Source organism: Ziziphus jujuba, chromosome 7, assembly GCF_031755915.1.
Source record: "Ziziphus jujuba cultivar Dongzao chromosome 7, ASM3175591v1".
NCBI classification, from domain to species: Eukaryota; Viridiplantae; Streptophyta; class Magnoliopsida; order Rosales; family Rhamnaceae; genus Ziziphus; species Ziziphus jujuba.
The window spans coordinates 4,811,757-4,824,867 of NC_083385.1; the positions used below are offsets into that span (position 1 = coordinate 4,811,757).

Here is a 13,111-nt window from a genome sequence, read left to right on the forward strand (position 1 = left end):
AAATTTCCTATTAAAAAAAACAATAATAATAAACATACAAATCAATCAATTTGAGATAGGAATAAATTTTCTATGATCTAAATATTATGTCATGCTGAACCCAAAGAAATCTCTTCCCAGATAATGAAAAGATCTTTGTGGACGTACATAGCTCATAATTAGCAGTACCATTTCATTTAATAATCCACCTATCATGAGCGTTTTGGAAAATTAATTCTGCCTAAGAGATGCTGAGACATGTAATGGGATAAAAATCCTCACAGTGTAGTGGCATTTTGGTGAATTAGAAAGAAACCAAGTGCATTTTTTCACAAGGGCGTCGATAATAATATTATAAAATGAATGTCACTAGGAAGACAATGATCAGAAGATACCGGAGTAGTGTGTAGGTTTGATACTGCCCAAATAAAGACAAAACTAAATGGGCGGAGGTGGGCCACGTAGTCCCTGCTCCCGCCGTCTATAGCGGAATCTGCTGATCTCACCCTCAACTCAACTCGTGGAACAATTTCCAATAATAACTTTCACTGATGCATGGCCGAAGGCTTTGCTTTGCCGTTGCTCCAACTCCAACTTCGTGTTTTTATTTTATTTTTGGAGATAATCGTGTTTTTCATAATTGCAACCAAAAAAAAAAAAAAAAAAAGTTGACCATAGTCAACACAAGAATTTATAATTTCTACCTCACAACTTTCCCAGATTCAGCAATGGGTCATCATCGACTGAATTTTTGGCGGTGATTATATACGACATCGTTTAAGTTTTTCAATGCATTGTTGTGCAGCATTTTCCCACGTGTGGACACCATATAAATGGATGGATATGCACCTATTTACCTGCCGCGTAGAAATCCGAAATCACTACAATACCCTTGTCCCGAAAGGGTCCGCTGTGGCTGGAATTCTGTGGAACTTACTGGGAAATTTGAATAACTCATGGGAGGGTAGTTTCGTCCATTTCTCTCTTCCCTCGCCCGCTCTTTGTTCAAATAGACGGTCAATTTCTGTGGGAAAAGGGGTAAAAGAGATGAATTACGAGCAGAGGCTCAAAGCCGCGGCTAAAATCGTGCTGGAGGCGGACGCACGAGCCGGCGACGGTCAAATAAACCCTGACGAGCTCGGTGTTACGGCCACACTGAAGCCTCATCAAGTCGAAGGCGTTTCATGGCTTATACGGCGATATGTTCTCGGAGTCAACGTCATTCTTGGTGAGAGTATTTCGCTGAATTTTCACTTTCACCGTGTTTGGTTGCTAAGAAAATTTGGCAAAATCGGTATGTCTTTTCTAATTGGAATACGCATTTGATAGCTGTACTCTTTGCTCCTTTTTGCAGGAGACGAGGTACGACTACTTCTCGTGGGTGGTCCTACATAAAAATGTAGTTAAATATGTGGAAATCTTTATATTTGTTTTGTCTTTTATTTTATTTTATTTGTCAATGTAATATATTTCTTTTAAGATAAGTATTTCTTACTTCATAAGAATAATTTTGGAAAAAATTTAGATAAATTTTAATTAAGAAATTTCGTGTTAATTTTATAAACGAGTTTAGGATGTTTAAAGCATTGTTGTGAATGTGAATCATTCAACTATAGGAGTATGTGCTTCGCTCTCCTTAGTTCTATGTTAAGCCGAGCCTGAAATAGGAAGCGCCATACTAGCCATGAATGCAGACTGCTAAACTTTGTGGATCATTGGCAGATGGGACTAGGCAAGACTTTGCAAGCCATCTCTTTAATGAGCTATTTGAAAAGTCGCCATATGTCACCTGGGCCATTTTGTAAGTCAAGAGTGCCCTCCTATAAAATGTTGGATTTTCAGTGTTTTATTGGTCTATATTATGAATTTCTGTATTTGCGTATTTTTGTTCAAAATATATGCAGTGGTACTATGTCCTCTGAGTGTGACGGATGGTTGGATATCAGAGATGGAGAAATTTGCTCCAAAACTAAAAGTTCTTCGATATGTTGGTGAGAAAGACCACCGCCGCAGTCTGCGGAAAATAATATATGAGCAAGTAAAAGAACAGTCTGATGTGATTTTTGATCCTGCTGTATACGGACAGAAACAGGTCACCAGTAGTCTCTGGCATTGCATAAAATTGTCATCACATTAGCTCTCTGATAGGATTATTAAATATTCTTTGTTTATTGTCGGTTGGCTGTTTCTCAAGTTGATATACTCGCAGGTCTTGTTACCCTTTGATGTGCTGTTGACAACATATGACATAGCATTGATGGATCAGGATTTCCTTTCTCAAATACCATGGCACCTTGCAATAATTGATGAAGCTCAAAGGCTTAAAAACCCTTCCAGTGTATGTTTAATATAAAACTGATGCCCTCCCTCATATTTTAGAAAATTTATTTGTAGCAGATATTACCATTAATTTTATGAAATTCCATGCAACAACATTGTTTTTCAATATATTATAATAGTGTATACCTGGCTTTCAAAAATCAAAGTGGCTTGTTGTCTTAATCTGTTCACCATTTTGCATGGAAATGCCAAATATTAAAAATATGACCAAGATGAAAAACATGTGAAATTTTCTTCAAATACACATTACATTGCTTCGATTATTCAAATTGTACTGGGTGGCAAATTCTGTGAATTCAAGTGAACTTGTGCTAATCAGCCAAAATAAGACAAATTTAGCCAGGTTAAAAAATTTGATGCCAAAAGGAGATGTTTCTTTTTTCTTTAATATAATTCTCACTGCAGAGATGTACATGCTTTATCCTTAACACAGGTCTTGTACAATGTCCTGAGGGAGCGCTTTCTCATGCCAAGACGACTGTTGATGACTGGAACCCCTATTCAAAACAATCTTGCAGAGCTTTGGGCTTTGATGCATTTTTGTATGCCTTCTGTCTTTGGAACACTGGATCAGTTTCTTTCCACATTCAAGGAAGCTGGAGATCCTTTGTCAGGTTATTTGTCATGTGCAGATTGTGTTGATTTCTTCTTTTTACTGCAAAGTTGAATGCTTTAAGGAGAAAGAGATTTTGAGAAATGAACATGGTTTTGTACATGTCACACTTATTATTCTTGAATCTGGACCAGGCCACGAGAGATCTAAGGTAAATGAGCACTTTAAAAGCCTAAAATGCATATTGGGAGCATTCATGCTTCGGCGTACAAAATTAAAACTCATTGAGTGTGGAAATCTAGTCCTGCCACCTCTTACTGAGTTAACTGTGTATGTTTTCTAACTTGCTCAACAATTATTTAAATAACTTCCTAAGCTTGTTTGTATCATTCAATGAAAAAAATGTTTATCTTTGAAGGATGGCACCACTGGTCAGCCTGCAAAAGAAGGTGTACCTGTCAATATTGAGGAAGGAGCTTCCTAAACTACTTGCATTTTCTTCTGGATCTTCAAATCATCAATCCATGCAGAACATTGTAAGTTAGTTTCTCAACTTTTCACCATAAGCATGTCTTTCTTGAATTTTTTTCACTCAATTCTTTTGATTTGATTGCTGATATTTCTAAACCTATTAATTTTCCCACTTGTATACAGGTAATACAGTTACGAAAAGCATGTAGTCATCCTTATCTCTTTCCTGGCATTGAGCCTGAACCATATGAGGAGGGTGAACACCTGGTTCAGGTAGCTCCATTTCTTATGTTAATTTGGTAAATGGTTATGAAGTGCCTGTGAAACGTAGTAGGCTTAGAACTCATGCTTCAGAATTACAAAAGTTAAAAAACTGGAAGAGAAAAAGTCACTTCACTTGCATATGCATTCATTTCAGAAAGATGCAAACCTGTCTCAATTTTTGTAATTTACTTTTATCTTTAGTCATTTTTTTTCCCAGCTTACTCTCTGTTCAAATCTGAACTTCCTATCAGGCCAGTGGTAAACTTATTATTTTGGACCTACTACTCCAAAAGCTGTATGATTCTGGACACCGTGTCCTTCTCTTTGCTCAGATGACAAATACACTTGACATACTACAGGTTGTTTTTCACCTGTTCCATACCAAAAGAATTTGCCTTAAGATAAAATGCTAGTATGGATTTCACAGATTTTGCAAACTGTACTCTATGTGCAATATAGGACTATTTGGAGTTGCGAAAATATTCCTATGAGCGTCTTGATGGTTCAATTCGAGCTGAGGAAAGGTTTGCTGCAATTAGAAGCTTTAGCAAGCAACCATCTAAAGGGAGTTTGAATTCTCAAGCTGATGAAAATGGGGCTTTTGTTTTTATGATCTCTACAAGAGCTGGGGGAGTTGGTTTGAATCTTGTAGCTGCTGATACTGTGAGTTGTAGGGAGCACTCATTTAATAATTTCTCTTTTTTTCTGTTCTCTTTATGGTACTATCAATTTATTAATCTCATAAACTTATAGGTTATATTCTACGAGCAAGATTGGAATCCCCAGGTTGATAAGCAAGCTCTGCAGCGAGCACACCGGATTGGTCAGATGAATCCTGTGTTGTCTATAAACCTAGTTACTGGACATACAGTGGAGGAGGTGAGATCTTTTTCATCAACCCTTACCATCAAAAGCCATGATATACATTCTGGTGTTTCAAATCTGTTAATGTAGGTTATTATGCGGAGAGCAGAGGCAAAGTTGGAACTTAGCCATAACGTGGTCGGGGATGATGCTGTGAACCAGGAAAGTAAGGAATTGGTAGGAGTTGAAGGTAGTGATTTGCGATCCATCATATTTGGGTTGCACATCTTTGACCCCAGTGAAATCAACAATGAACAATCAAGTGAATTAAAGATTCGAGAAATGAGTGCAATGGCTGAGAAGGTAATTGCAATGCGCCATGAACAAAAAGCAGGCACGGATAACAAGAAATTTGAGGTTAATCCAACAGATATATTGGATAAATGTGATGTAGCATCAGGAGCAAACTCAGCCGCATACATTTTTAATTCTGGTTTCGATGAGGCTTCATATCTCTCATGGGTTGAAAAATTTAAGGAATCATCACAAGCAACTGGTAACCAAGTTGTGGAATTGGGAACAACAAGGAACTTATCAGAGGAAAAGCATAGAAAATTAGAGGCTGCAAAGAAGAAGGCAGAAGAAAAGAAGTTGTCTAAGTGGGAAGCCTCTGGATATCATTCACTGTCTGTGAGAGAGCCTATTGATCCTGCTACTGGTGATATAATATCAGATTCAGGTTCTGTTCAGTTTGTTTATGGAGATTGTACTGATCCTTCAAAAGTGTGTCCGTCTGAACCTACCATTATATTTAGGTTAGTTTGATTCTGGTAATGCCTCCTCATCAGCTAACTCATTCTTTTGCATGTTGACAATTTCCTGTTTCCTGATTTGTTATTTCCTGGAACATTTTTTTCCCCTTCACTTGTCAGTACTCTCCTTTGATGCTTTCTTGCCCATATAATTTTGAAACATCAGCATGATTTGATTAATGAAAAGAATCAGAACTTCTTTAGTGCGCTCTTGCTATTTGCATTAAACGTATAGTTCAACTGAGGTGTTTCTTTCAATCCTTCATGAAGAATACGACTATCTCCTTTACATTTACAATGGTTCTGCCACAGCGTGGTCATTAGTATCACACTCAGTCTTGATTTGAAGATTGATTTTGCAGCTGTGTTGATGATTCTGGAAATTGGGGACATGGAGGTATGTTTGATGCACTGCTCAAACTATCTGCAACAATCCCTGATGCATATCAACGGGCTTCTGAATTTGGGGACCTGCATCTTGGTGATCTTCACCTTATTAAAGTGAATGGTCAGCTTGTTCCCTCTCTTCCCAATTCCTATATATTAAAATTTTCAATAACTTCAGTTGCTTCATAATTCATATACTCAATAATAGATTCAGATTAAATCGCTAGTAAGGCATGTATCTGTCAATTGCGGCTTCATAATTCACATGTTTGCTGCAGATTACTGTAATGGGCAGAGTATGGATGATAATACTCCTCAATGGGTGGCTTTAGCTGTTGTGCAGTCTTATAATCCTAGGCGCAAAGTCCCTCGCAGTAAGATCTCTCTTCCCGATTTGGAACGTTGCTTATCAAAGGTATCATTCTCAGCGGCTCAAAATGCAGGTAAATTTTTCTAACATTTGAACAATACCAAAATTGAGTTTGACTTTTTTTCATGCAGATACTAAATACCTTGTGTCGTCCCGTTTGATCTTCTGGTCATTTCTATACTTTTAAGTGTGTCTGTGCTTTAGGATTTAAGTGACGAGGATGTCATATTGTCATTTTACATCTACAGGAGGCGAAGTTATTTCATTGGATGTTGTTATGACAAGTAAAACCTTATTTTCCCAATTATAACATGAAGTGCTCGATGTTGTTTTAAATGGCTGTTAACTTTGCATTGAATACTTTGTATGATTGTCTACTTTTTGTTATAAATTTAACAACTCTCTAATTCTGCTTATATTCGCTTAAAAGCTTCAATCCACATGCCACGTATCGGTTATCAAGATGGATCAGATCGCTCAGAATGGTACACTGTGGAACGTCTTCTACGAAAATATACGACCATATATGGAATAAAGATTTTTGTGTATGTTCTCTCTCACTCTCTCTCTCTCTCTCTGTGCATCTTGCAACACATAGACTGTACAAACTCATTCCTTATATTTTTTGCAGCTATTATTACCGAAGGTCATCTTGAGGCTTTCAGGTGTTGTTCACCCTGCAACGTTTTCTCTAACTTTGAATAGTTTTGCCTATATGTGTAAATATTCATTATTTGACCTAAGATCGAGCAGTGGTTATCTCTCGTTCCTTTCTTTGTTGTACTCTTTTGTAAGAAAATGTAATGTTGTATAATTTAATATAGAGAAGTGTTTTATCTTTCATGGAGTGCAACTCAAATATACGTAAACAGTTTTTGGATGCAAACCAATGTCAGGGTTTCTCTCGACATGACTCAAGGCCAGTTGTAAGCCTTTTTTGATGAAAGGCTAGTTGTAAGCCTTCAATACAATAAATTGTTCATTTTATATTTTTCAAAATAACTATAGTTTACATATACCCAAAAAAAAAAAAAAAACTATAATTTACTTATTGTTATAACTTTATCATTTTTTTTTAATAAAATAAAAACTTTTCAAATTTATTGGATATATACAAATTTCTTCAATTTTTTGACAATTTGAGAAATTGTTACGTTCATCGAACACGTCAAATATAATTTTAGGGTCCTCCATTAAATATATTTATTTATTTATTATTATTCCTTTCTTTAGCTTCGCCACCCTCATTCTCGGGCAGCTTTGGAAAATAAGGAACTCGGCCCTTTTTAAGAACATTCCTTTCTCCTTGGAAAACACAATGAGCTCTCTTCACCGTCGGTTTCAGGAAGCTTTGTTGATAGTCAACAACGAAAGTCCAAGTACTCCCCTTTCACTACTCCCTAAGGAGCTATGGCAGAAACCCCCCTCTCCATTCATCAAACTCAACTCTGATGTCGCGGTCAAGACAGAGGGAAGTACAGTGGGAATAATCGCTCGCGACAGTACCGGGTTGGTGCGAGGTATTCAAGCGGCCAGTATTCCAACAGACATTCCTGAGCTTGCAGAAGCTGCTGGGGTGCTTCACGGTCTTCTTTTGGCTGTGGAGAAGGGATGGACCAAGGTGTGTTGTGAATCGGTTGCCAGAAACATCATCCGTAGGTTGAACAACAATGAGCTCAACTCTTCACACTGGTTGGCTGAGGGGATTATTCTTGATATCCTTCGGTTGAAGTCTCATTTTCAAGAGTTAGAATTCAGATGGATTCCTCGTGCAGAGAATTTTCTAGCTCAGATGTTAGCAGTTGGTGTCTTCAAAATAACGTTTCAGGGAACCTAGGCTTAGCTTGTCTTCCTAGTTGGTTTTCTGCTTTTGTGGCCCAGGAGTCCGGATCGATATCCAACTCCCTGTTGTAGGCTTTGGCCTTTGGGTTTTTTGGGTTGTAATAACCGTTATTACCGAGCCAAAAATAAAAAAAAATAAAAAAAATAAAAAAAACTGTCAATTTATATGTCTAACATATTCTTAACACTAATTGGAAGGGAAAAAAAATAAAAAATAAAAAAAAAATCAGTAAACGGGGAAGAGAGTGGTGCCTTTCTCTAGGATTTCTTCCAACGTCATGCGAGCCTACCTATAAATATAAACTACAAATTATCAAAGTGAATCAATTGATGGCCGCCAATCCTGTTTCTCAGAGTCGATCGTTTACAAATTTTGGATGGCAACTTTTCAGTTTCATCTTCGAGTTCAAGTCTCGACCTCGTCCAGCTTTCAGGTACCCACTTTTTGAACCTTTCAACATTTCTTTATTGGTTCTGTCATGTCTTGGAGTTTTCTGCCATGCCAAACAAAGTATCTTCCTCTTTATTTTGCTTGTTCTTAGCTAATTTTCAAAAACCCAGGTGCTATTCTTCTCAACAAAGCAAGAACTTTTGCTTTAATGAAGAACTGGTTGACAATGTAGAACCCAAATCATCAACCAAAACCAAGAGGGCTAAAGCCATGGCGAGGCTTATCAACTCCAAGCCCTGGTCAAATGACCTCGAGTCTTCACTTTCTACACTCTCTCCCTCTCTCTCTAAGACAACCGTGCTCCAAACTCTGCACCTTATCGCAGCCCCAGCTAAAGCCCTTCAATTCTTCAAGTGGGTACAAGAAATGGGATTTTCTCACAATGATCAATCTTACTTCTTGATGCTTGAAATCTTGGGTCGCACTCGAAATCTGAATGCGGCCCGAAATTTGTTGTTTTCATTAGAAAAAAAGTCTGACGGGGTAGTTAAGCTTGAGGACCGCTTCTTTAATAGCTTGATTAGGAATTACGGTCGAGCCGGGTTGTTCCAAGAGTCTTTAAAGGTTTTTGCGACAATGAAGTCGCTTGGTGTTTCGCCTTCTGTTATTACATTCAATAGTCTTTTGTCAATTTTGCTCAAACGTGGTCGGACCAACATGGCCAGGAATCTGTATGATGAAATGCTTAGTACATATGGAGTTACACCGGATACATACACTTTCAATATTTTGATAAGAGGGTTTTGTATGAACTCCATGGTTGATGAAGGTTTCCGGTTCTTCCAAGAAATTTCCAGATTTAAATGTGAGCCTGATGTTATCACGTATAATACAATTGTTGATGGGTTGTGTAGGGCGGGGAAGGTTGACATTGCACGAAATGTGGTGAAGGGTATGAGCAACAAAAGTCGAGATTTGAACCCAAATGTTGTAACTTATACGACCTTGATTAGAGGGTTTTGTATGAAGCAAGAGATTGATGATGCTTTGTCTGTTTTAGAGGAGATGATTAGCCGAGGGTTAAAACCGAATAGAATTACCTACAATACCTTAATAAAGGGGCTCTGTGAAGCACAAAGATTTGATAAGATAAAAGAGATTTTGGAGGGAACAGTGACACATGGGGGATTTACTCCTGATACATGTACATTCAACACATTGATGCATGCGCACTGCAATTCAGGAAACTTGGATGAAGCATTGAAGGTTTTTGCGAAGATGTCTGAGTTACAGGTCCAACCGGATTCAGCTACATACAGTGTTTTGATACGCAGTTTATGCCAACAAGGAGATTATGATAGAGCAGAGAAACTTTCTGATGAGTTAGCAGAGAAGGAAATCTTGTTGAATGATGCTGGTTGTCGTCCACTTGTTGCTGCTTATAATCCCATGTTTGAGTATTTATGTAGAAATGGGAAAACTAGGAAGGCTGAGGGAGTTTTTAGACAACTAATGAAAAGAGGAACTCAAGACCCTCCATCTTTTAAGACTATGATCATGGGGCACTGCAAGGAAGGGACATTTGAAGCTGGCTATGAACTTTTGGTATTGATGTTCAGAAGAGATTTTGTGCCCGATGCTGAGATCTATGAGTCCCTGATTGATGGTCTCTTGCAGAAGGGAAAACCTCTCCTTGCCCAGCAGACTCTAGAGAAGATGCTAAAGAGCTCCCATCTCCCTAGGACGTCTACATTCCATTCTATACTTGCAGCACTTCTGGAAAAAGGATTTGCCCCTGAATCTGCTGGTTTTGTTACTCTAATGTTGGAGAGAAAAATTAGACAAAACATTGATTTCTCAACACATGTTACAAAGCTACTTTTCGGTAGTGGTCTACGAGATAGAGCATTTGAGCTTTTAGGGATGCTTTATGAGAATGGATATTCAGTTAAAATAGAAGAATTGGTTAGTTTCCTTTGCCAGAAAAGAAAGCTTTCAGAGGCTTGTAAACTGTTGCAATTTAGTTTGCAGAAGCAGCAAGATGTTGATGTTGACTTATTTAATACAGTTATCATTGGCCTCACTGAAATCAAAAAACTTTCAGAAGCATTTGGTTTGTACTATGAATTGGTGGAAAAAGGTGTCCATCAGCAGTTGGCCTGCTTGGATGATTTAAAAACCGCCTTAGAGGTTGCAGGACGATCAGATGAAGTTGAGTTTGTATCCAAAAGGATGCCGAGACCACAAAACCTTGATGAATCTGCTCCAAAATATAGAGCTGGAAAGTCGAGGCTTCAAATGTAAAGTCTACTTGATCTTCACTGTTTATGTTGCCCAGTGTTTATTATATAAGCCTGACCTTTTGTTACAAGGTGCAGGCATGGGAGTGAATCCGTGCAGCATTTTTGTACAACAAGTTGGCTTGTACAGTTCTAATTTTAAATTGATTAATGCATCCACAAGTTAAGAGTCTATTGGAATACCAGAACAAAGTAGGAAACTGTGCATGAATTCTCATCTTTAGAAAACCATTGCTCCATAAGCATCCTAATTTGAGTTATGAATCTATTTGCAGGAGTTACTGCACTTAGACAGCACCTAAACATTTCACATGCTTCCCCTGGTGAGGGACTTTGGGAAGATCATTAATCCTAAGAGTTCTGGAGTTGTTAATTGAAAATTTTAAAGGCTTTACTTAATCCTAGAACTATAAGAATCGGTTACAGAGTTTCATTTCCAGCTTGTTTTGCTTTTCTTGGAAGATATATTTAGAAGTCAGCAAATTTGGATGGTTGGAGGGATATGAGCTTCCTCTTTTACATTTATTATTAATGTTATATATATATTGGGTAGGGGTTAAGTAATAATCGGGTGACCATAAAATCTTTGACAGTCACACTTCTAATCCCATGAACCCAAAGAACACCAAATCTTATTTAAGTAGACATTAATCTTTTCATGCTACTTTTTCTTCACACCAACTTTTCTCCAAAAACTATCTAAGCTCTCCCTTTATATTCCCCATGCCAAGGGACACTTCTCATTAACTTCTCATCATACCCCAAAAAAGAAAAAAAAGAAAAAAAAACACTTCCTTACTAAAACGTCCAAGAATGTCGAAAGTTGAAGTTAATGGAGCTGCTAAGCAATCTCCTGAAAGAACCAGGCGCATTCCCACACCAGGGAAAGCAACAGTTCTCGCAATGGGCAAGGCCTTCCCTAGTCAGCTCATTCCTCAGGAATGCTTAGTCGAAGGCTACATTCGAGACACAAAATGTGTAGACATCTCCATCAAGGAGAAATTGGAGCGTCTGTGTAAGCAAATTAAACCACTTTTATCTAAGCTTAGGCATAGAAAATGAACTTATCTATCTAATCTTGGAATTCTTGTATGGTTCTTCAATTGCTTGTTAGTAAATTATTTTATCCAAGCCTCCTTATTTTCGCCCCTTGCAAAAAAGTAGCTAAACTGAAGATGCATTTCTTTCTCTCACTTTACTAGGCAAAACTACAACTGTGAAGACCAGGTACACAGTCATGTCCAAGGAGATCCTAGACAAATACCCAGAACTGGCAACAGAGGGGTCACCAACAATCAAACAGAGGCTTGAGATTGCCAACCCTGCAGTTGTGGAAATGGCCCTGGAAGCCAGTCTTGCTTGCATCAAGGAATGGGGAAGGCCAACTGACAATATCACTCATATCGTGTATGTAACTTCGAGCGAGATTCGACTGCCTGGAGGTGACCTTTATCTCGCCAGCCAGCTCGGCTTGAGGAACGATGTTGGCCGTGTTATGCTCTACTTCCTGGGCTGTTATGGCGGTGTCACCGGCCTCCGAGTGGCTAAGGACATAGCCGAGAACAATCCAGGAAGCCGGGTTTTGTTAACTACTTCTGAAACCACAATACTTGGTTTTCGTCCCCCAAACAAGGCACGCCCTTATGATCTTGTTGGGGCTGCACTCTTTGGTGACGGAGCGGCTGCTGTGATCATCGGAACCAACCCGATAATGGGCCAAGAGTCTCCTTTCATGGAACTCAACTATGCTGTCCAACAGTTCTTGCCCAACACACACAATGTGATAGATGGCAGGCTTTCTGAGGAAGGCATAAATTTCAAACTTGGGAGAGACCTCCCTCAGAAGATTGAAGAAAACATTGAGGAATTCTGCAAGAAGCTCATGGGAAAGGCCAATCTGAAGGAGTTCAATGAGTTATTTTGGGCTGTTCATCCTGGTGGACCAGCAATTCTTAACAGGCTAGAGGCAACTCTCAAACTAAGCAGTGAGAAGTTGGAGTGCAGTAGAAGAGCACTGATGGACTATGGAAATGTTAGCAGCAATACCATTTTCTATGTTATGGAGAATATGAGGGAGGAATTGAAGAGAGGGGGGGAAGAATGGGGCCTCGCTTTAGCCTTCGGACCTGGAATCACCTTTGAAGGCATTCTTATTCGTAGTCTGTGAGCTTCACTATAAGATTGTCTAAAGCTTTTAAATACTCTTGCAACATCTAAATTTGGTTCACCTTAAGGAAATGGTACTCTTTAAAGATCGATTATACATGTTTAGGGTGACACTTTAATTTTTTTTTTTTTTTTTTTAGTTAATGAAGAAGGTGATGAAGCTAAATTCCCAAGTTGGTCTTCGAATGTGTTTTGCGTATCTGTCACATGGAAAGAGAAAGAAATTTGTCATGACTTTAGTTTAATTTTCATATCACCATCTTTTCTTCCACCAATTTCTATCCAACCCAAACAGGAAAATCAATATATTAACATTTTTGTTTTCAATTTGTGCGGTAAATCAAAACAGAAATAATTATAAAAAATTGTGCCGTAAAAACTAGCAAGAATTTCACTAGTATTTGACTATATGTATTAATTTTGTACAATGTA

General features: G+C 38.3%; 2 protein-coding genes across 5 annotated transcripts; both read left to right on the forward strand.

Annotated features, from left to right (window-relative positions):
* The first annotated feature begins 612 nt into the window (after positions 1 to 612).
* Positions 613 to 6,821, forward strand: LOC107422682 (probable helicase CHR10). Of its 4 annotated transcripts, none has more exons than XM_060819259.1 (17): positions 615 to 1,213; positions 1,334 to 1,341; positions 1,702 to 1,780; positions 1,884 to 2,035; positions 2,189 to 2,317; positions 2,753 to 2,933; positions 3,067 to 3,202; positions 3,291 to 3,408; positions 3,527 to 3,616; positions 3,859 to 3,966; positions 4,067 to 4,270; positions 4,361 to 4,486; positions 4,562 to 5,226; positions 5,586 to 5,731; positions 5,889 to 6,053; positions 6,411 to 6,525; positions 6,612 to 6,821. In XM_060819259.1, the coding sequence occupies exons 1-17, from the start codon at positions 769 to 771 to the stop codon at positions 6,634 to 6,636; spliced, it is 2,892 nt and encodes a 963-aa protein (XP_060675242.1). In that variant the 5' UTR covers positions 615 to 768; the 3' UTR covers positions 6,637 to 6,821. The 4 variants fall into 4 exon arrangements, with proteins under 4 accessions (XP_060675241.1, XP_060675242.1, XP_060675240.1 ...); XM_060819257.1 differs by having other exon boundaries at positions 619 to 1,207; positions 1,334 to 1,378; XM_025075496.3 differs by having other exon boundaries at positions 623 to 1,207; positions 1,334 to 1,378; positions 1,884 to 2,071.
* A 1,301-nt stretch (positions 6,822 to 8,122) lies between these two features.
* Positions 8,123 to 12,954, forward strand: LOC107422658 (pentatricopeptide repeat-containing protein At1g02060, chloroplastic). Its single transcript, XM_060818657.1, has 4 exons — positions 8,123 to 8,256; positions 8,384 to 10,513; positions 11,260 to 11,528; positions 11,716 to 12,954. Exons 1-4 carry the CDS (start codon positions 8,153 to 8,155, stop codon positions 12,678 to 12,680), a joined length of 3,468 nt encoding a protein of 1,155 aa, XP_060674640.1. The 5' UTR covers positions 8,123 to 8,152; the 3' UTR covers positions 12,681 to 12,954.
* The last annotated feature ends 157 nt before the right edge of the window (positions 12,955 to 13,111 follow it).